General features: G+C 42.5%; 1 protein-coding gene and 1 long non-coding RNA gene across 5 annotated transcripts in view; one reads left to right on the top strand and one right to left on the bottom strand.

Annotated features, from left to right (window-relative positions):
* Positions 1–4,114: 4,114 nt before the first annotated feature.
* LOC131499281 (uncharacterized) overlaps positions 4,115–21,972 on the bottom strand; it is a 39,236-nt gene continuing 21,378 nt past the window's right edge. The window contains exon 3 of the long non-coding RNA XR_009255790.1: positions 4,115–4,550. This is a non-coding gene — a long non-coding RNA (uncharacterized LOC131499281). The remainder of the gene's footprint in view (positions 4,551–21,972) is intronic.
* On the top strand, positions 10,441–21,713 carry CHST4 (carbohydrate sulfotransferase 4). Of its 4 annotated transcripts, none has more exons than XM_058707155.1 (3): positions 10,441–10,550; positions 14,729–14,872; positions 19,804–21,713. In XM_058707155.1, exon 3 carries the CDS (start codon positions 19,819–19,821, stop codon positions 20,953–20,955), a length of 1,137 nt encoding a protein of 378 aa, XP_058563138.1. In that variant the 5' UTR covers positions 10,441–10,550; positions 14,729–14,872; positions 19,804–19,818; the 3' UTR covers positions 20,956–21,713. The 4 variants fall into 4 exon arrangements, with proteins under 4 accessions (XP_058563138.1, XP_058563139.1, XP_058563137.1 ...); XM_058707154.1 differs by lacking the exon at positions 10,441–10,550 and adding an exon at positions 10,607–10,732; XM_058707156.1 differs by lacking the exon at positions 14,729–14,872 and having other exon boundaries at positions 10,445–10,550.

The raw sequence follows: 21,972 nt of genomic DNA, 5'->3' as shown, positions 1-21,972 counted from the left end.
CACTCTCAGTGTGCCAGGCACTATGCTAGGTGCTAGGTATACACAGATAAGAGGTGATCATGTTCTAAAGGAGATCCCCAACATTAGCTGGGGAGATAGAGCTAAGGCTTGTGACAGAGCTATGCTCAAGGGATTCTGTATCAATGATCCAATGGCACCATAATGCTGAGTAACAACCAACCATAAAACTTGAGCAACATAGGACAATAACTGTTTATTTCTCATACATCTGGGGTGGTTGCCTAAGCAGTTCTGCTGATCTTGGTTGGGGACCCTGAAGTGCATGGCTGCTGTTGGCTGATCTAGGATGCTCTCATCAGAATGATTCATCTCTGCTTCATGTGTCTCTCATTATCCAACAGGCATGTTCTAATGGCTTAGACACAAGAAGAAGTGCAAGCCCAACTACACAAGTGATTTTTTAATTTCTGCTTAAAAACCTCCCATTAGTCAAAGCAAGTTGCATGGGTGAGACTAGAATCAGAGTTATATGACACAGGGCATGGATACAGACAGGAGAACTGGGGTCAGTACTGCAATCTATTACAGGCTCTGAACACATGGACTAGGGGCATCTAACAGCCTAGAGATAGGAATGGTTTCCCTCAGAAGGGATAGTGACTTGAGTTGAATCTTTTTTTTTTTTATTTTTTTAATGTTTAGTTTTGAGAAAGAGAGAGAGAGAGACAGAGTGTGAGTGGGGTAGGGGCAGAGAGAAAGGGAGACACAGAACTCAAAGTGGGCTCCAGGCTCCGTGCTGTCAGCACAGAACCCAACGCGGGGCTCAGACTGAACTCACAAAGATCATGACCCAAGCCGAAGTTGGACGCTTAAACAACTGAGCTACCCAGGTGCCCCTTGAGTTGAATCTTGAAAGAGAATGGAAGTTAGCTAGATTATACAGAAGGGACGGTATGTTTAGCAGAGCAACCCACACGAGCTAAGAACTTCAGAGATTATTAAGTACTTCTACATCTTTGCTCCATAGGATGTATATACCCTTTATCTCTTTTCCTCATTTCCTATTTGGAATTTAGATGTGAGTCCTAGATGTATAGCAGCCTTCTTTTAAGCATGACACAATAATCATCAGATTGAAGGTCTACAGAAAGATCGCACCTAACAGCATCACTGAGCCACTGAAATGGCCTTGTCAATGGGTCAGCACCCAAGAACTCCTGTAAAATACCCTGGAGAACTACCCTGCTGCTTAGTGCTGCAAGCACCATTACGTCCCTTTCTTCCTTCAATGAAAACTCCAGTTCCTTCAGTCAAGCTGACTCCAGATGCTTTGCATCAATTGCAAAAGTGGTGACACTATTTCTCTCCAGGATGAAGTTTCTAAATTTCTGGAGTTTCAAGTGCTCTGGAAAAGACAGAACCCTTACCCTGGCCTCCACATATCACTGCCAAACATCAACAGGTGCACCTTGGACTCTCATGGCAGGTCCTTCCTCAGTATTCAGTTTGACCACCACTGTCCTCCTTGAGACCACTGTTACCTGTTATCATGATTCCCTTTATCAGGGTTTAGGCCAGTCACGCAAGGAGCCCAGGATACTAGGTTGTTCCTTATCCCTTGCATTTCATCCCAAATGGCCTTGTACATCTGACCCCATTTCCCAGATCCCCCACCTCCTGAAACCCTCAGCAATTCATTGTCAGAAGTGGCAAAATCCTTCTTTTTTCAAGGTCTCTGAATTTTTTCTCCACTTTTTTTGCTCTAAAGGGACACTGCTTCCTCTGCTTCTCAAGCTGTGGCTCTTTTTCTCCCACCTCCCACAGTGGAATAATTGGTGTCCTTCATTATTCTTTAATATTCCTCATTGCTGCTTCCAGACTGTTCTGCTTCCCCCCTTCCTAGCAACTGCCCAGCTTTGATTCTGATATTAACCAGGCTATGCTACCCTCATTGCAGCCATATGGCCACTCTCACTTTTTGACTCAGCTCCTACACAATCTCAACATCCTTAAAGACGATCCTTCTAAAATACTAACTTCTGGGATACCTGGGTGGCTCAGTCAGTTAAGCATCTGGCTCTTGACTTCAGCCCAGGTCATTATCTCATGGTTCGTGAGTTCAAGCCCCACATCAGTCTCTGTGCTGACAGTGTAGAGCCTACTTGGGATGCTCTCTCTCTTCCCCACCTCCATTCATGCTCTCTTTCTCAAAATAAATAAATACACTTTAAAAATAAATAAATAAGATACTAACTTCCCAAATCCTTGACCTCCTCTGGTCAAAAAAGCCTGTCGTCCTCCTTAGCTCAGTTATTCCCCTCAAGCCCTTGTTTCACCTCTTATCCTGCTTAGATTCCATGGCCCTTTATTACAATCACTCTTTTGAATTCACCCTTGGTTCCCTTTCCCCTCTCTCATTTCGTTACACTCTTCTGACAGCACACAAGCCTTAATTAAATCTAACCCTCCACTTATGTCTACACAAGTGCAACAGCTGAACATGGCTGGGACATTCACACACCTATGCTACTGCTCCCACTTTAAGTTCATGACCACACACCTCACAAAGGCCATCAATCCTACTTACATTACCCCAGCATACCCATCCTCATAAAGGGCCATTCCATACCTTCTCTCTCTTCAAAATTTCCACAAATTTTTCCCTATCTTCAGACTCAGATGTCAACCTTGTTAACTAGTTCACTGAGAAAATAAAAATGGTAAGAAGAAAATCATCACAAACTCCCAGAACATCATTTCCCTACCTACCTGCATCTGGGCTCATATAGTCTACATCCCTCCTATTAATAAGGATGAACTCTATGTGCTTCTAACTTGGGACAACTCTCCACTTGTGTCCACCTTATTCCATCACTCTAACCATTCTCCTCTCTGTCCTGGACCATTTCCACCAGTAAATAAACAAGCTGTAATTACTCCCATCTTAAAATTAAAAAAACCAAGAAACTGTCTTTTGACCTCACTTCCAACTACTGTCCCATTTCTCATCTCCATCAGACAGCGATAGCTGGTTATCTTCCCTACTTCCAATTCCTTTCCTCCCAACAGATTTTCAAGCTTATGACTCTATAGAATGTCTTCCTGTCAACATCATTAATAACATCTTGCTATATCCAGTTGTAAATAACCAATCTCTATCTTTCTTAATCCTTCTGAAGGTTTTATCACAACTGATTACTCCTTTCTCCTTGAAATACTTTTTCCTCCTGGCTTCCAGGACACCACATCCCCTTGTTTTCCTCCTAACTTGCTAGTGACTGTTTCTCCTGGTTTCCTTTGTTCCCTTCTCTATCTCCCACTCTTCCAGATGTTCTCCTCCAGTCTCTTGGCTCTACATACCATCTCTATCTTGATGACTCTCAAATGTGTGTCTCCAGACTGGACCTCTCCTTTGAACTCCAGGCTGTATATTCACCTGCCTACTCCAACATTCCCACTTAGGTGCCCAACAGACATCTTGAAATTGACACATCTCAAATAAAAACTCCTGATTTCCACCCCTAAACCTAATTCTTCCCATTTTTGAAAATGGCAACCATATCCTTGAGTTGGCCCAGACTCCCTCTCTTACTCTTATCCCCAAATCTGATCCATCAGTGAATTATTTGACTAACTTTAAAATATATGTTTTAATAGATACTGTGGAATCCACTACCTTCACTGCTACTACCCTGATCCAGGCCACTGGTCTCTTGCCTAGCTTCCTAACTGATCTCCCATCTTCTGCCCTTAACTGTTTATTCCCCTCACTGTATCCCAAATGATCCTTTTAGAATATAAGTCATTCCCAAATTCATACCCTCCAGTAGCTTCCCATTTCATCCCAAGTGGGAGTCAAACTCCCACTAATAAAGACAAACACTCAACTTCCTTGTTTACTCCCCTATTACTCACTCTGATTAGTCACACTGCTTTCCTTGTGATTCCTAGCTTAGTACAATTGCACTTGCCTGTTTTCTTTGCTTGGAATGGTTTTTCCTGAAATATTTTGTTTGATTTTCCCCCTCACCTCCTTCAAGTCCTCGCCAAAATGTTACTTTCTCTGATCCCACAATTTAAAATTGGAATAACCCCCACCCGTGTCACAATCTCTCTCTTCTTTTCTTATTTTTCTTCATATCACGTACTGCAATCTGATAAACTACACATTTTATTTACATGCTTGTCCCCATCCAGTAGAATGCAAGCTCCACAAAGGCGGGGATTTTTCTCTTTTGTTCACTGCTGCTTTTAGGGCCTACAGCAAATCCTGGTGTGTAATAAGCAACCAACAAATATTTTTGGAATTTATTGCATAAAGAAGATTATGATGGAGAGTAGAGAGACACCCACTCTTAAAAGGTGCTAAATGGCATGCCAAAAAATTTTCACCTTGTCTATAATGAGCTCCATTGCAACTTTTCATCGGAGAAGTGATTGGGATTAGATCCATAAAATGAAAGCTCACTCTAGCTGTAGGGTGGAGGAGGTAGACTGGAGTGGGTAGGATTGGAGGTTGAGGGAAGAGCTGAAGGGCTTTTGGTGGAAATTCAGGCCAGAAAAATTGAGAGCCTGAGCAAATACAGTGTCTGTAGACAAAAAGAAAAGGGAAGCAAATGTGAGTTATATAGGGGTAGAACAGACAGACCTGGTGATCAGTGTGATACATGGGGTTGGAACCCACCAGAAAACACCTCTTTATTCTCCCCAGGTTTCATCCCCAGAAACTCCTTGACTAGGTCATCATGGATCACCTATGTCAATCTGTGAAGATCTTTTGAAAGCCTGGAGGTAGAATTCTCAGATCATATTCTGGCCCAATTCCAGATAAGGCATGCACTGTCCAATAATGACAAACTCTTGAACCACCAACAGCATATAAAATTGAGCTTTATGAGGAACTCCTCTTTATTCCCCATTTTCTCACCCTCTCTGTCCTATTAAGGGGCCTCAAGAAAGTAAGCATCAACAAGAAACTTAACGCCATGTTTACCTTTTCCCTCATCCTGACCTACCCTAACCCAACTTGTTCTCCTACTATTGAAACAAATACTTTCAAACACAGAGATAAGGGCCAAGGGAATCCCCAGCCAGGTGTCCACCCCCAGGGCCCACCTCACGGAAGCAGGTTCTACTGAAGGCATTGTCCATTTGATAATAGGATTTAAAGCAATCAAAATTCCCTTCCTGGCACACTTTTTCAGAAGGTGTTGGCTCCCTAGGATGCTGAGGTCCAACCTCTGTAGCCTGCAGATGTTTAACCAGCAGAAAGTTCTAGTCCTCCAGAATCTATTCTCTAAATCCAGCCAATACCCTCACCAGTCCTGACCCTAGGCTTTTTTAGTAAGTAACATAGGGCTGATGACCAATGCAAGGAGTATAATGTCACTCAAGTTTCAGGTCTTGACATTCATATTGCAGACTGAGGCATACTGAGAAAAAGCACAGAATTCTGGAGCCCTCGTGTGAAAATGCACTCAAGGAAAGCCTGCTATTCTTTTAACATGACAGTGAACAGGAAAGACATGTAGCCAAGTACAGCAGTGAAGAAACTCCAATCCTAGTACACGGGGAGTGATGGTCTGGGTAAAGATAGGGATGAATAGTATAACCAGTGGAAAGATTCTTCCTGACTTCTGAGAAAATCAGACTCTGGCTCAGTGGCTGACTCTTTACCATTTGAGTGGGTCCCCAGACTATAAAGATGGCAAAAGTCCAAGGGATAGAGGGATGGATGGACACAAAGCTCTGCTGAACAGAGGGCCCTGGGAGACAACTCTCTTGAAATCATGCTTTGAGAAACACCTAAAGTACACACAACCTCTTGCCAGGATTCTTAAGGTAATTGGATATTGCAAGTTGATAAAATTTTGTGTTTATATGATGATCAAATGTACATTTTTCTAGACAGATGGTATTTATCTTTCATCAGATTTTCTGACACTCAAAAAGAAAGAGAGTGAATCCATACAACCTTAACTGAATTTTCTAATATGGTCCATTTGCCACATTTCAAGTGTTCCGTGGTCTCATGTGGTAGTGGCTGCTGTGTTAGTGCACACACATAACATTTCTTTGTCACAGAAAGTTCTATGGATGGTGCTGACTTACAAAAATGGTGTTTTTCTCTATAAAAGTTCTGTAAGAAGGCTTGGATATCAGATACCCACATTCAAATTTCTTTTGGTGCTGTGGAACACTGTAGACTCTTAGAAGACACATATCTGAACATGCTGACTACCACCAGATGCTAGTAACCAAAGGAGGCTTTTCTTTAGCTGGTTGGCATTCTACCAGCACAAATTCCTATCAAGAAAAAGATGGTGGGTGATACGAATTATTGAATGCCCTCATTATATTTGGGAAGGCTTCAGAAAAGCATGAAAAGAACAGCAGAAAAAGCTGGATTAAAATTATCAGGGTTCATCATTGACAAAGACCTAGTTTCTCTCTTTTTCCCTTTTACATGAGGCTAGTAGAATCCCCCACAAGGTCTTCAAGGACTGAGGATTACATGGTGATGTAGGGAATTTGGGCAGTTCTTTCCTCTTTATGAAGATTAAATTTCTATTCCTATAACTGTAGAAAGAGTTCTGCCCTGAATGAACTGTGAACTACTCTTAGGAGCACAGCAAAAGAGAATAGACTCAATAGTCCTGTCCATGATCATTCATAGAGGCAGCATTGCCTGATGAGTAAGCCTGGACTTTGATATCAGACCAGAGCTGAGATGTAGACTTTTCCCCTACAAACCATGCAATTGTGGATACACTGTTTAGCTTCTCCATGCCTCTATTCTGTCATCTGGAAAATACGGAACTTATCTCCCAAGGCCACAGCAAAGACAACAATATTATGATCCAAATAAGCATGAAGTGCAGGGTTTAGCTTGTAGCCAGCCCTGAACAAGCAGGAGCTTTTAGTCTCTTTCATAGTCTTCACGTTTCCTAATTCCTTACTGGGAATGCCCTCTGTTTTGGGTTTTGGATACCCTGGGTTTTTTATTACTGTGAACACCTATTTTTCTTCTTTTCTTTTCTTTTCTTCTTCTTCTTTTTTTTTTTTTTTTTTTTTTTGAGAGAGAAAACAAGTGCGGGAGGGGCAGAGGCAGAAGGGCACAGAGGATCCAAAATGGGCTCTGTACTGACAGCAGAAAGCCCGACACGGGGCTCGAACTCACAAACTGTGAGATCATGACTTGATCCGGATGGAGTAAGACGCTTAACTAACTGAGCCAAGCAGACGCCCTGTGAATACCTATTTCTTAATGGCTGCTCCCAGCCGAGCCTTTCCAAAAATTCTTCCTGATTTATGAGTCACAAAATAAAGAGGCTAAGATCTGTGGTATTACATGTAAGGAAAGAGGTGGGGCAGCTACTTGTACTGAGAATTATGCCAGGTGTTTCATTAATTGTTAAGGTCATCGTATCCATCACAGTGTTATATGTAATAGGGAAACTGGGAACAATCTAAATGCCTGACAGAGCACTGGAACATTGGCTTTGACAAATCATTTCAAAGTAATGTCTCCCATTAATATTTGTTTACATGCATAAATGATTATTACATTGTATGAGGAACTGGAGGGTATTATGCTAAGTGAAATTAGTCAGTCAGAGAAAGACAAAAATCATATGACTTCACTCATATGAGGACTTTAAGAGACAAAACAGATGAACATTAAGGGAAAGGAAACAAAAATAATATAAAAACAGGGAGGGGGACAAAACAGAAGACTCATAAATATGGAGAACAAACTGAGGGTTACTGGAGGGGTTGTGGGAAGGGGGGATGGGCTAAATGGGTAAGGGGCACTAAGGAATCTACTCCTGAAATCACTGTTGCACTACATGCTAACTAATTTGGATGTAAATTAAAAAAATTTTTTAAATAAAATTTTAAAAATTAATTAATTAACATTTTGTAATACCAAAAAAAAAAGAAGAAGAAGAAGAAGAAGAAATTCTATTTCCGTAACAGTTACAGGATGATTCAAATTACCTAACTTATGCTGGATGAATTGTAGTACCTTATGCTTTTTAGGGAATAGTCCATTTTATGTAAGTTGTCAAATACATGTGTGAAGAGTTTTTCACAGTATTCTCTTTACCCTTTTAATGTCTTCAGGATCTATAATCAAGTTCCCTGTTAAATTTTTGCTATTGGTAATTTGTGTTTTATCTCTTCTTTGTCAACCTTGCAAGAAGTTTATCAAATATATTGATCTTTAATGAAGAAAAAAAAAAGAATATACAGTCATAGCTCCAAACTACAAACATTTCAGATGTCCATTAACAAGACCATGGACAAATAATGGTATATTCACACACAGAATGTTACAAGGATAATAAAAACAAATTTTTATTTATTTATTTTTTTTAATTTTTTTTTTTTCCAACGTTTTTTATTTATTTTTGGGACAGAGAGAGACAGACAGAGCATGAACGGGGGAGGTGCAGAGAGAGGGAGACACAGAATCGGAAACAGGCTCCAGGCTCCGAGCCATCAGCCCAGAGCCCGACGCGGGGCTCGAACTCACGGACTGCGAGATGGTGACCTGGCTGAAGTCGGACGCTTAACCGACTGCGCCACCCAGGCGCCCCTAAAAACAAATTTTTAAACTGTAACTCTATGAAACAACGTGATGAATTTTACAAGGATAATATGAAATGAAAACAGCAAAGCTCAAAACTGATTCTATTTACATAAAGGTCAAAACAGAGAAATTGTAATTGTCTTGTTTAAGATGATAAAGTACAAGGAAAAGCAAGGAACCACTTACTATGGCAGTGATCACCTCTGAGTAACTAGGGTCGGGTGAGACTATGGGAGGCGGGGGACACTGAAACAGCTCTGACAAGGTCCTGGTTTTGTTTTGTTTTGAAGTGGTAGTTCCTATTTATATTACTTCTTAAATTGTACCGTCATGCCCTTATTATAATTTAATAATATAAAATGTTTTTCAATAAAGAAAAGGGAAAACAAGCACAAAACTATACTTTCCAATGTGATCTCAATTATAGAGATTTCTGCATTCATGGGGGAGAAAAGATCAACAGTGGTTTTCTCTGGGCAGCAAAATGTAAAGGGATCTATATTGTTTTCCTTAGAGATTTTGTATTTTTCAAATTTTTAATAATGAACAGTACTACTTTTATAATAAGAATAGGGGCGACCGGGTCACTCAATACGTTAAGCATCTGACTTCCCCCTCAGGTCTTGATCTCATGGTTCATGGGTGTGAGCCCCGCCTCTGGCTCTGTGCTGACAGAGCCTGGAACCTGCTTCAGATTCTGTCTCCCTTTCTCTCTGCCCCTCCCCCGCTCACACTGTGTCTCTCCCTCTCTCTCAAAAATAAATAAACATTAAAAAAAAAAAAAGAATAAAAAGCAAAACCACCAACCGCTCAGTTCTGGCTCTTCAATTTACATCTCAGCATGGAATCACTTTGAGAAAGAAAAATTTCTCTTCTCCTTTCCAGGGAGAAATTGGGAGAGACGGAGAGTCACACAATTAAAATCCTACTACTACAGGCTGGTCATCTGTGTCAATGACGAGGCCTTGGGTAGCTCAGTCAATGGAAATCAGCAAAGATATTTCCTAGATTATCCTAGAACTCCTAGAACTCCCTGCCTGTTCTTTCAAAGTCTAGAAAATGAGCCAGAAACTGAGCAAGAAGAAAGAGGTATTGGGATTAACTATCACTTTTTAACTCATCATTGTCATAACATTGTATTAGGGGTGTTGCAGGCATTAATCCTACCCTAACATTCACAAGAATTCAATAAAGTAGATACATATTTGACACTGATATTCTAGGGCTCAGAGGGGTGGAAGGACTTAGCCAGATGTCTGAATGCATTTCAGTGGCATTTTGGCCATGGTTTACATTTACTTGAGTTTTCTCATCTATTGTTTACACTCACAAAAATCATGTAAAATGGTTCAGAGTAGTTGTGTGATTTGCCCAAGGACACACAGCTATCAAGAAGCTATAATTTTTAATAACTTGTTTCTTTTTGTCTTGAGGGGGTAATATTTTTCCTGTACCCCAACTAAATGCCAATACATCTATGTTCTCCCATACTTTTAGTTATGACATCTAGGTAATTATCTAATTATAATCTCCTGTAAGAAGCAATGAAGATGTTGAACATGACACAGAGGCTGCAAAAATGTTATCTCCCTAAATCCAGTGGAGTGAGCAGGCAGGTACAATCCAGAAATAGCATTCAAGTTTTCTTTTTCTTTTTTTTTTTTTTTTTTGCAACAGAGATGAGATTAAGGTATAAGAGTAAGGTTTAAGATCTTGTGGGTTAGTAATTGTGTCTGATTCCCCTATCGACCTCATCTCTCAGGTCTCCAGGGTTCGCTCTTCTTTTTCTACTTTGCCCTAAGGGAGTTAACCTTCGCAGCTGCCTTCAAGGACCCTACTTTCCGGCTCCCAGTCCTGAGGAGAATGCTTCCTCCTTGGCTTCTCCCGGCAAACCTCGAGCAGAATCTCCCAGCCCTTGAGTCTTCTCAGGGTTAAAGCTGCTAAATATCAAGGCTACCCAGGAGTGAGTGCTTTCTCAACACCGTCTTGGAAGGTGGGTCACTATTTTGGCAGAAGGGAGAGGGCAGTGGAATTTGTTCTGAGTAGGGACGGTTATGCAAAATGCAAGGAGGAAGAGGAAGCCGACAGGGGAATTGGTGAGTCAGAAGAGAAAAGTACGACTTGGCTAGCAGTGAGACTCTCTAAAGCAGTGGAGAAGCCTAAGCTATTATCAAGGTAAGAAGAGAGTTTTCTCTGTATCACCTCCACAGCAGAGCCACTGTCCTGGGGCTCCTGGAGCGGAGTATCAGAAAACCTCCAACAGCTTTGCTGGGGATTTTAATGGCAATGGGAGAAGGGGGGGGGAGGGGTGTGGAGGGAGGCTAAATCAGAATCACCTGGAAAATCTCAAAAAAGCACACGCTGCTTGCCAGCACCTTCCTCAACCCCACGCAGCTCCATTCCTGAAAGGATCTGGAAAAGCCTAGAATGCCAGTAGGGCTGTCCTGATACATGTTTTGTAGATGGTCCCCTAATGCATCTAACTTGTTCAGATCCTGGCTTCTGAGCTCAAGTTTCTATACTTCCTGTGGCTTCTCTGATCAGGTGCTGGAGCGTGGCAGGCAGGAGGTTCAGAGAGCTGTAGATTTTCTCTAGCTCAAGTGAGGTGTGATGTGATAATTGAAAGCTCTCAGACCTGAGACTCAAAAGACCTGGGATCTGATTCAGGTAGAGCTATTTCCAGCATTGAGTCAATCAATTAAAGTTCAGCTTACTTATTCTGAAAAATAGGTGTGTGGCTTATCACTGTCCTGTATATCTAGCTGGATTGTTGACAAATGGGGTTTCAAAGTTGTGGAGTGCTACTATTCAGATGTAAAATAGGATTAAGTTAATAAGATTAAGTTATGAAGCCAGCACGTCAGCCAGAGTAGAAGAGACTTGTGTCTTGTTTGGACTCAGACAAGTCTAGAACTTCTAGTTGGAATTGAAACACATTTATATGTGCCAAATAAAAATATCTTGCCCCATCTTCCTTACCCGGATCAATTAGGGCATCTCAAACAGGAAAAACTACTCTACAAATGTTCGTCATTCAGTCATCACTCAGTAGATGTTTCTTGAGTGCCTACTATGTCCGGACACTACTGTTGGCACTGGAGTCACAGCAATGGTGAGGAACCGGGGTCCAGACCTCTTTGTACTTTAGTCTGGTTAGTGTTTGTTATTATAAGGTCACCTTCGCCTAGGTGCTTGCCTCCATGGTTTTCCTGGGTTTATGGCTATATGTGTGGATGCCACTTTCCCCAAGCCAGCTCTCATCTCTCGGTTTGTGAAAATATATTATGCCATCTCTAACTTCGGGTTATGGGAGCACAATCTCACAGGGGAATCTAAATTAGGAATGTGCCAATGGGTGGAATCCAGGGCTCTTAAATTGCTGTCTGTTAATTTTTTCCTCAGAATTCTTCATTTTGTTTTTAAAAGGCTACACAGTACCCATTTGGGGGTCATCCACTATTCGGCCCTCTGGAATCAGGCTGAGGTCATCCACCCTGGTGCCTCATGGCCCCTGAGCCTGACATGGGTGCTCCTTCTTGGGGGACAGTGACGGTAGGATGTGATGAGGGTTTTCTCCTTTTTTTCTTCTTTGCCTGAGCTAGTTAGACAAGAGAAGTAGTCTGAGTAGTCTCATGCCCTCCAGTATAGTTTTTATTTCTTCTTTAAAAAAATTTTTTTGTGGGCGCAGCTGGGTGGCTCAGTTGATTGAGCATCCAGTTCTGCTCAGGTCATGATTTCACTGTTTGTAGGTTCAAGCCCTGCATCAGGCTCTGTGCTGACAGCTCAGAGCCTGGAGTCTGCTTCGGATTCTGTGTCTCCCTCTCTCTCTGCCCCTCCCATCCTTGCACTCTCTCTCTCTCTCTCTCTCTCTCTCTATCAAAAATAAAATAAAACATTAAAATTTTTTTAATTTTTTTAATGTTCATTTCTTTTTTTTTTTTTTAATGTTTATTTATTTTTGAGACAGAGAAAGACAGAGTGTGAGCAGGGGAGGGGCAGAGAAAGAGGGAGACACAGAATCCAAAGCAGGTTCCAGGCTCTGAGCTGTCAGCACAGAGCCCGATGCAGGGCTTGAACCCACGGATTGTGAGATCACAACCTGAGCCGAAGTCGGATGCTTAACTGACTGAGCCACCCAGGTGCCCCGTTAATGTTCATTTATTTTTGGTAAATTTGAGCAGGCCCTGTGCTGACAGCAGGGAGCCTGATGTGGGGCTCAAACACATGAACTGTGAGGTCATGATCTGAGCCAAAGTTGGAGGCTTAGCCACCCAGGCACCCCAGGTTTTATTCCTTATTAATAAATATTTTTTAAAAATAATGTTCATGAGGGGCACCTGGGTGGCTCCATCAGTTGGGTGTCTGACTTTCCCTCACGTCATGATCTTGTGATGATCTCGTGATTTGGTTCATGAGTTCGAGCCCCACGTTGGGCCCTGAACTGTCAGCACCAAGTGTCTCCCTCTCTCTCTCTGCCCCTCCCCCACTCATGCTCTGACTCTCTCTCAAAAATAAATAAACTTTTATTTTTTATTTGTTTTCAATATATGAAATTTATTGTCAAATTGGTTTCCATACAATGCCCAGTGCTCATCCCAAAAGGTACCCTCCTCAATACCCATCACCCAGCCTCCCTTCCCTCCCACCTCCCGTCAACCCTCAGTTTATTCTCAGTTTTTAAGAGTCTCTTCTTGGGGCGCCTGGGTGGCGCAGTCGGTTAAGCGTCCGACTTCAGCCAGGTCACGATCTCGCGGTCCGTGAGTTCGAGCCCCGCGTCAGGCTCTGGGCTGATGGCTCAGAGCCTGGAGCCTGTTTCCGATTCTGTGTCTCCCTCTCTCTCTGCCCCTCCCCCGTTCATGCTCTGTCTCTCTCTGTCCCAAAAATAAATTAAAAAAAAAACGTTGAAAAAAAAGAAAAAAAAAAAAAAGAGTCTCTTCTTATGTTTTGGCTCTCTGCCACTCTAACCTCTTTTTTTTTTTTTCCTTCCCCTCCCCCATGGGTTTCTGTTAAGTTTCTCAGGATCCACATAAGAGTGAAAACATATGGTATCTGTCTTTCTCTGAATAAATTTTAAAAAATTTAAAAAAACTAATGTTTATAATTTTTTTCTAGTTTTCATTAATACACATTCAGTGTAGAAACTACTTTTTTTTGGAGTAAGGTTAACTGTACCATATTATCAAACCTATGCCTCTGACTTTCTTAATATCTTGCTCCATGTAATTGAGGTAGTATTGGTTCTGTGCTCAATACTCAATGGAATCACCTACACTTTATTTTATTATTTTTTGCATTTCACCTAAATTTCAGTAACTGATACTAAAGAGACATCTGTGCATTTTAAAGCACAAGTTTCTTTCTCTCAGTGAATCCCACTCAGTTATCTGCTCTCCAGCAATGACTATGCCTCACCCCATATCCAACTATTATTTATTCAACAAGTGTTTAAAGAGCCTTAAGCAGTTATAAGTTTCATGTACCTGTAAATAAGATAAGACATACCATTTACCCTTAAGTTACAGCGGCCCAGTGGGAGAGACATTCACCTACACTTATTTAGAGTGAGAGATGGATGGTACTGGAAAGTTTGGGGAACAACTAAATCTCAGGAAGAAGGGCTTCTAAATAACAAGGCAACTTTGAAAGACCTGAAAGTAAAGTATGGAGCCTCATGTGCCAAAAAGGAGGGGACTGACGGGGGGTCAGAGATCAGATCATGAAGGACTCTGGGGTACAAGACTTGGGGATTTTGATTTATTCCTATATGTACTGGAAAGTTATTGAAGGATTTCAAGGAGAGGAGTGAATAGATTTGTGCTTTAAAATGATAGTTTTTGGCAGCAGTGGATGATGGAGAATAGAAACAGAAGACAGAGGCTACTTACCATCAAAGACCAGGCTAGCGATGAGCAGACCTCAGATTCTGACAACAGCAAGGGTGGAATTTGAGAAACTGAACAGCCAGGAAAGAACACTTGGAAAGGTGGACTAGGGTCTCTGGAATGGAGAGATCTCATGCCATACACTTCTCACAAATGCCTACCAGCTCCAAGGACTACAGAAGAGGTTGGTGCAGGACAGTGGGGGAGAGGCGGTGGTTAGATTAGAGATTGCCATAAAAAACCTGACTTGCCCTTTCTTCATGGAGCCATATCTGCTCACTTCTCCCAGGCCCTCAAGCCATCTCTACGGCTGATTACAGTCTCTGCAGAAATGAGCTTCGCCTACAGTATTCCCTGGCTGTCCTGGCTAGACCCAACACAGTGACAAGAGATAGGACTCACTTTATGAAAGCATATTTTCTTTCTGGCCAGGGTGAGTGCTCATGGTAAAAAAAAGGAGAGAACAGAATCAAAGGGTTTCCATGGGAATTCCTGAGAACCATGGATAACTAAAGCCTGAGGACAACTGGGGACAGAGTTAGAAGCCCTGGCTCCAGCTCTGAGAGAGAATGGGCATGAGGCCAGGAGCTACTGGCAGGCAAGGAGGACTCAGGGCCATTGATCCCACTCAGGACACTGAGTTGGCCCAAAGCCAGCATGGGGGAGAGAGAGTATTAACTTTGAAAAGTCTATATCCCTAATGCTTAGGAGATGCTAGCTTTTTCTTGAGTTGATTATAGGCCCTAGAGGCCTATAGGCCATATAACTTTCTATCAGTTTCCTTATAAGTGTGTGCATGGGTCAAATTCTTCCCTTCTCTACTTTTTGTCTCTTTTGCTGTGCTGTTTCCTATCTTCTTTCCAATTTTCCTTCATACTTACATTACCTCTGGGAGAAGATATCTTGCTAACGTCATTTCCTCAGTCTTTGGGGGTGGGGGTAGACGGGGGTATTCTTGGCCATTATTAATAATAGCCTAGTTTTTAATCATTTCTTCTTGGGCTCAAGTTTAAAACACCTAAGCGTATATCTTAGCTGGTCCTGTTATAACCTTCAGGGCCAATAAAGGAATTACTGCTGATTGACATTTCCCTGGCATATAGCACGGTGATTTGGGCCATGAAGGAGACATGATCTTCACCGGATCCTTCTGGCAGACAAGGAGGAAATACACTGTTGTAATGAATGGAAGAGAAGAGTTTCTGTGCCCCTGCCATACAAGGTTTGGCTTGGGTCAATACGCACTTCCCAGAAGGTTCAGGGGACTTCCAAGGGAAGCCCACGTGCTGGCAAAGCACGCTCCATCTCTTCAGGAAGCAAGTTATAAACTTCAAGAGTCATATTTGTGGCTGTCCAATTCCTCCTCTAAAATCTACCCTCTAGACTCTCTGCAGCTCTGGATATACAGGATGGTTTATGATCAGTATGAAGGTCATCTGGGTGACAGATATCAAAGCTATACACTTCCATATTTTTTGACTCCACAATCCCATTTCTGGGGATTTAGCTTACATACACATGTAATGATGTATGAACATAAAGGTCACTACTGAAGTTTTTGAAAGGACAAAAAAAGCTGGAAACAATCCAAAAGCCTAACCACAAGGAAACTAGTTAAATAAATCGTGGTACATCCATATAACAGAAATCTATGTAGGAAAGGAATGAGGAAATGCTTTATGTGCTACCATGGAAAGTTCAGCAAAACATAAAGTTTATGAAGCAAGGTGTGGAGGGGCGCCTGGGTGGCTCAGTCAGTTAAGCATCCGACTTCGGCTCAGGTCATGATTTCACAGTTTGTGGATTTGAGCCCAGCTTCCGGCTCTGTGCTGACAGCTCAGGCAGGGCCTGGAGCCTGCTTTGGATTCTGTGTCTCCTTCCCTTGCTCTGTGCCCCTCCCCTGCTCATGCTCTGTTTTTCTCTGTCTCAAAAATGAATAAACGTTAAAAAAAATTTTTTTAAAGCAAGGTGTGTATAACTTGCTACTTTTTCTGTTATAAACGGGAGGAGGGGAATTAAGACTATGTATACATGTGCAAAGACAAAAATTGAACCCAGTTGCTACCTGGGGGCAAGTTGGGAAATCGGCAGATAGGGGACGTGTATTGGAAGTAGACTTACACTGTACAGTAATGACAAAACACCAGCTGGTAGATTAATCCTAGCTGTGAGCAGGGGCGCTTGGGTGGCTCCATTAGTTGAGTGTCTGACTTCAGCTCAGGTCACGATCTCACAGTTTGTGAGTCTGAGCCCCATGTCAGGCTCTGTGCTGACAGCTCAGTATAATGAGTTACCATCTTAAGAATTCAAAAGAAAGAATTGTAGATTTCTTTGCTGCCACTTGAAACTTTTGCAAAAGAAAGCTCCTGGATGGCTCTGTCCATTAAGCATCTGTCAATTTTAAGGCAGGTCAAGATCTCAGGTCGTGGGGTGCCTGGGTGGCTCGGTCGGTTGAGTGTCCGACTTCGGTTCAGGTCATGATCTCATGGTTTGTGGGTTCAAGCCCCGTGTCGGGCTCTGTGCCAACAACTTGGAGCCTGATGCCTGCTTGGGATTCTGTGTCTCCCTCTCTCTCTGCCCCTCCGTTGCTCACGCTCTGTCTCTGTCTCTCAAATAAGTAAACATTAAAAAAAAATTAAAAAAAAAATCCTATCCGTGACAGAGAAGAGGTTACTGATGCAGCAACTGGTAAAATTCTTAGGTGTTCTTTCCCCCAGGAAAATACTGTGACCCGTTGTCAAGATATGTCATTATCCCTGTTTACAAAGAGCTCTAGCTGTTTTCTAATTTATGACTATAGGCTTCATCCACAGACACAGATGCTTGTCATAGTATTTCCCCTTGCTGTTAAAGACTCGGACTAGGACAGGCTCAGGCTGGCAAGCACCCGCCTTATTGCCTTCGTGCATGCGGAATTGTAGGAAGCCTTCTTTTAAATTCTAAGTCTGTGGATTTAATGTCCATGATAATGATACTTCTTAAAACAGTTTGAACCATGTGACTATTGCTTATTAAAAACTTTTAAAATTAGGGATAAGACCTGTCACCAGGAAACCAGCAAACCCTAAATCCAGCTCCAATTACTGTTTAGAGATACATTTTCTTTGTTAAAACTGGAAGGCAGAATATCTTAGGTATGTAGTGATATGTAAATTAGCACCTTGTGGGTGCCTGGCTGGCTCAGTCTGTGGAGTAAGCAACTCTTGACCTCAGGGTTGTGAGTTCGAGTCCCACATTGGGTATAACGATTACTTAAAAATATAATCTTTGGGGTGCCTGGATAGCTCAGTCAGTTGGGTGTCTAACTCTTGATTTTGGCTCAGGTCGTTATCTCACAGTTTATGGGCTCAAGCCCTGGGTTGGGCTCTGTGCTGACAGTGAGGAGCCTGCTTGGGATTCTATCTCTCTCTGCCCCTTCTCTGCTCATACTTGCTCTCTCTCTCTCTCAAAAATAAACATTAAACAAACAAACAAAATTTAATAAAAAACCTTTAAAAAAATAAAAATAAAAATTTAAAAAAACAAAAATTAGTACCTTGCTACTATTAATATTTTACACTATGTGAAATAGCTATTCTATCTCTCAATAGTTATTTATGCTAGGAAGTCACCCAAAATGATGATCCAGATTCATCTTAACCCATAACACTAACATATATATATGTTATATAAAAATAATGTCATATATATTATTATATATAAAATTATAAAATATGTTATATAAAATATATAAACATATTTTATATGTTACATATAAATATATAAACATATATGTTATATATGTTATATAAAATTATAAAATGTATATGTTATATAAAAATAAAAAATTATATATATATATATAATTTTTATTTTTTTTTAGAGAATGAGTGTGTGCACACAAGAGGGGCAGAGGTATCTTAAGTAGGCTCCACACTCAGCACAGAGCCTGACGTGGGGCTCAATCCCATGACCCTGGGATCATGACCTGAGCCAAAATCAAGAGTTGGGTGCTCAACCAGCTAAGCCACCCACCTGGGCACTCCCATGGTCTTTTCAAAAAAGTGAGCCTTGATTATAAAGGGATTAAGTTGAGGGTTGCCACCAGTATATATGAGCCTTAGTGTGAATTACTAAATGGAACTAATTTCTCTAGGTATTTAACATCTAACAGCTGGAAAATCATCCTGACATTCTTATTCTGTTGGACTAAGATACTTTACTGTCACCTACCAGAACATTGTTTTTTAAAGTTTACTTATTCATTTTGAGAGGCTGAGAGAGAACAGGGGAGGGGCAGAGAGAGAGAATCTCAAGCAGGCTCTGTGTTGTAAGTGCAGAGCCCGACAAGGGGCTCAATCCCACAAACTATGAGATCATGACCTGAGCCAAAATCAAGAGTAGGACACTTAACTGACTGAGCAACCCAGGTGTCCCTCAGAGTTTTAAAGATTTTTTTAAAATAATTTTAAATAATAATTTTAAATAATAAATATCTTAAAGTTCTAATGAGATGGCATTCCCTAGGGTTGTACAGTATACAACCTGGCCATCTATACTGAGCAGCCCTGATTAGGTTGTGTCAAGCAGTTAAATATTCCCCCAAGCAGCAGCACAGTGGCTAACAGGCCACAGCTCTTAGGTTGGCTTGCCACAATGTCCATAGGGTTGGCTATTAAAGAGACAACACTTCAAGACATATAGATTCAGATGTAAGGTCAGCATTGGGTCACTTCCTTATGTCCCTAGTCCCACAGGATGAGACCAAGCCAGAGGGGACCAGATGACAGGTGCCATGGATACTTGGCTCTGCCACTGAGGAGACAACTCCAAACTCAAGCCAAGCACTTTTATAGCCTGCAACCATATTGTTCAGGGGATTGAAAGTCCTGTGCTTGCTTGAGATGAAGGAAGGTAATGAGAAATGGCCTATGGCAACCTCCCTCAAGATAGGGGAGGTGGGTGAGGTAATTCTTCATAAGTCAGCTGATCTCCCTTAGTTTCAGAAGGACATTTAACCAAAACTTGGGTCAGACTATGGTTAAGCTTTACCTAAGTGGCCCGTGTAGAGACATGCGTATCACCAAGGTGCCAGGGTGGAGCTGTTCCTCTAGGTTGATGAAATATAACTGAGCTCAGTCATTTTTGGTAGGTCACTGGAAAAGAAAGACCAGCAGGGAGGAAGTAAAGAGCCTAAGATAAATAGAACTTACTGACACACTAACTGCAAGGGACAGGGATTGATTCAGAGAAGGATCTGTGCAGTTGGTTGTCAAAAATTTCCAGCACTCTAGCTGCTCCTTGCTCGGGGTTAGGGAATAAAAGCGGATGGAAGGCAGACACCAAAACAGAAGCCTAACACAGCCCTTCTGCTTGTTCCTTAAGGTCCTCCACTTCAGCATGATGCTGCCAAAAAAAATGAGGCCACTGCTGTTCCTGGTTTCCCAGATGGCCATCTTTGCTCTATTATTCCATCTATATGGCCACAACTTCAACTCCCTGTCCACGAAGGAGGAGCCCAAGCCCATGCATGTGCTGGTCCTGTCTTCCTGGCGCTCTGGCTCCTCTTTTGTGGGACAGCTTTTTGGGCAGCACCCAGATGTCTTCTACCTGATGGAACCTGCCTGGCACATCTGGATGACCTTCACAGAGAGCACTGCCTGGAGGCTGCATATGGCGGCCAGGGATCTGATACGTGCCATTTTTCTGTGTGACATGAGTGTCTTTGATGCCTACATGAAACCTGGTCCTCGGAGACAGTCCAGTCTCTTCCAGTGGGAGGGCAGCCGGGCCCTGTGTTCCCCGCCTGCCTGCAATGTGTTCTCGCGGGATATGATCATACCCCAGGCTCACTGCAAACTTCTGTGCAGTAAACAGCCTTTTGAGGTGGTAGAGAAGGCCTGTCGCTCCTATAGCCACGTGGTGCTCAAGGAGGTGCGCTTCTTCAATCTGCAAGTGCTCTACCCACTGCTGAGAGACCCTTCCCTCAATCTGCACATCGTGCACCTGGTGCGGGACCCCCGGGCAGTGTTCCGTTCTCGAGAACACACCACAGAGGAACTCATGACTGACAGCCGCATTGTGATGGGGCAGCAGGGGGAGAAACTCAAGAAGGAGGACCAGCCCTACTATGTGATGCAGGTCATCTGCCAAAGCCAGATGGAGATCTACAAGGCTGTGCAGTCCTTGCCCACAGCTCTGAGGCAACGCTACATGCTCATACGCTATGAGGACCTGGTCCGGGACCCCCTTGGCCGTACTGACCAAATGTATAAATTTGTGGGGTTGAAATTCTTGCCCCAGCTCCAGACCTGGGTGTACAACAGCACTCGAGGCAAGGGCATGGGTAGTCATGCCTTCCACACTAATGCCAGGAATGCCCTCAACGTCTCTCAGGCCTGGCGCTGGACCTTGCCTTATGCAAAGGTTTCTCAACTTCAAAAAGTCTGCAATGATACCATGACTTTGCTGGGCTACCACCTTGTCAGATCTGAGCAAGAGCAGAGAAACCTGTCACTGGATCTTCTGTCTACTTAGACCCCCTCCAAGTAAGTCTACCAAGAGGGTTGAGGAGACTGTGTCCCCAATTGGCACCAGCCTCAGCCACATTAACTGAAGTCTTCTGAGCCTTAATTACATTTCTGTCAGTGTACATATGAGCATGGGTTGTGCCCACACATGTTCAAGCTAGGAGATCTCTGTCTCTACTCATGCCAAGAAGAGATTCAGGAACCTATATGAGCAGCACATTACACTACTGAAAAAGAAGTATCACCTTTCTTCTCTTCTTGGCCCTCCTATCTGTGTATACCTCAAAGACTTTGGGGCCTGGGGCCCTATTTGACACCACACAGTATCAGTGGAGTAAATCCATAAACTTCTCTGTCCCCAGCGGGACAGGAAAACCAGTGAAATGGGTCTTCTGCCAAAGAGCCCACCAGAATATTCCACAGGGATATGAACTCTGAGCCCATGGAGCTTCTGGTGGTTTCAAAAAGGGAACAGAGAACAGGGTTGGATGCTTACTGGTGAGCCTGGCCATCACAGCTATCAGTTGTCACAAATACAAAGTAAGATCTCTGCACAGCAAACAGAGCGAGCTCTTAAACTCATGGTGTGGCTGGGCCCCCTGTGGACATCATTTCCCCTCAGTGTTTTCCTATCACCTAGAAGATTTTGACTTGTGAAGCCGCCATCTGTTAACACTAAAATTCCAAATAGGATTCTGGTTGGAGTTTCCCCTTTTATGCTTTGTACTTACTTAGTAATAAACACTAATTCTTATAGAATCCTAACCTGATAGCACAAACATCTTTATAGATTTTTAAAAATACTTTTTCTATTATCTATTACCCACACATTAAAAAAAATGCTAAGACAGTGTTCGGTGTCAGATGATAAATTGAGTCCAAACTGATCAATACTGACCATCACATTATGTTCTTATGAATCTGTTGTTGCTGGGGCACCTGGGTGGCTCAGTCAGTTGATCGTCCATCTCTTGATTTCAGTTCAGGTCATGATCTCATGGTTTGTGCGATCGAGCCCTGTGTC

Source organism: Neofelis nebulosa, chromosome 17 (assembly GCF_028018385.1).
Source record: "Neofelis nebulosa isolate mNeoNeb1 chromosome 17, mNeoNeb1.pri, whole genome shotgun sequence".
Lineage (NCBI taxonomy): Eukaryota > Metazoa > Chordata > Mammalia > Carnivora > Felidae > Neofelis > Neofelis nebulosa.
The sequence above is the reverse complement of the archived record's forward strand: the minus strand, read 5'-3'. Positions and strand labels throughout refer to the sequence as shown.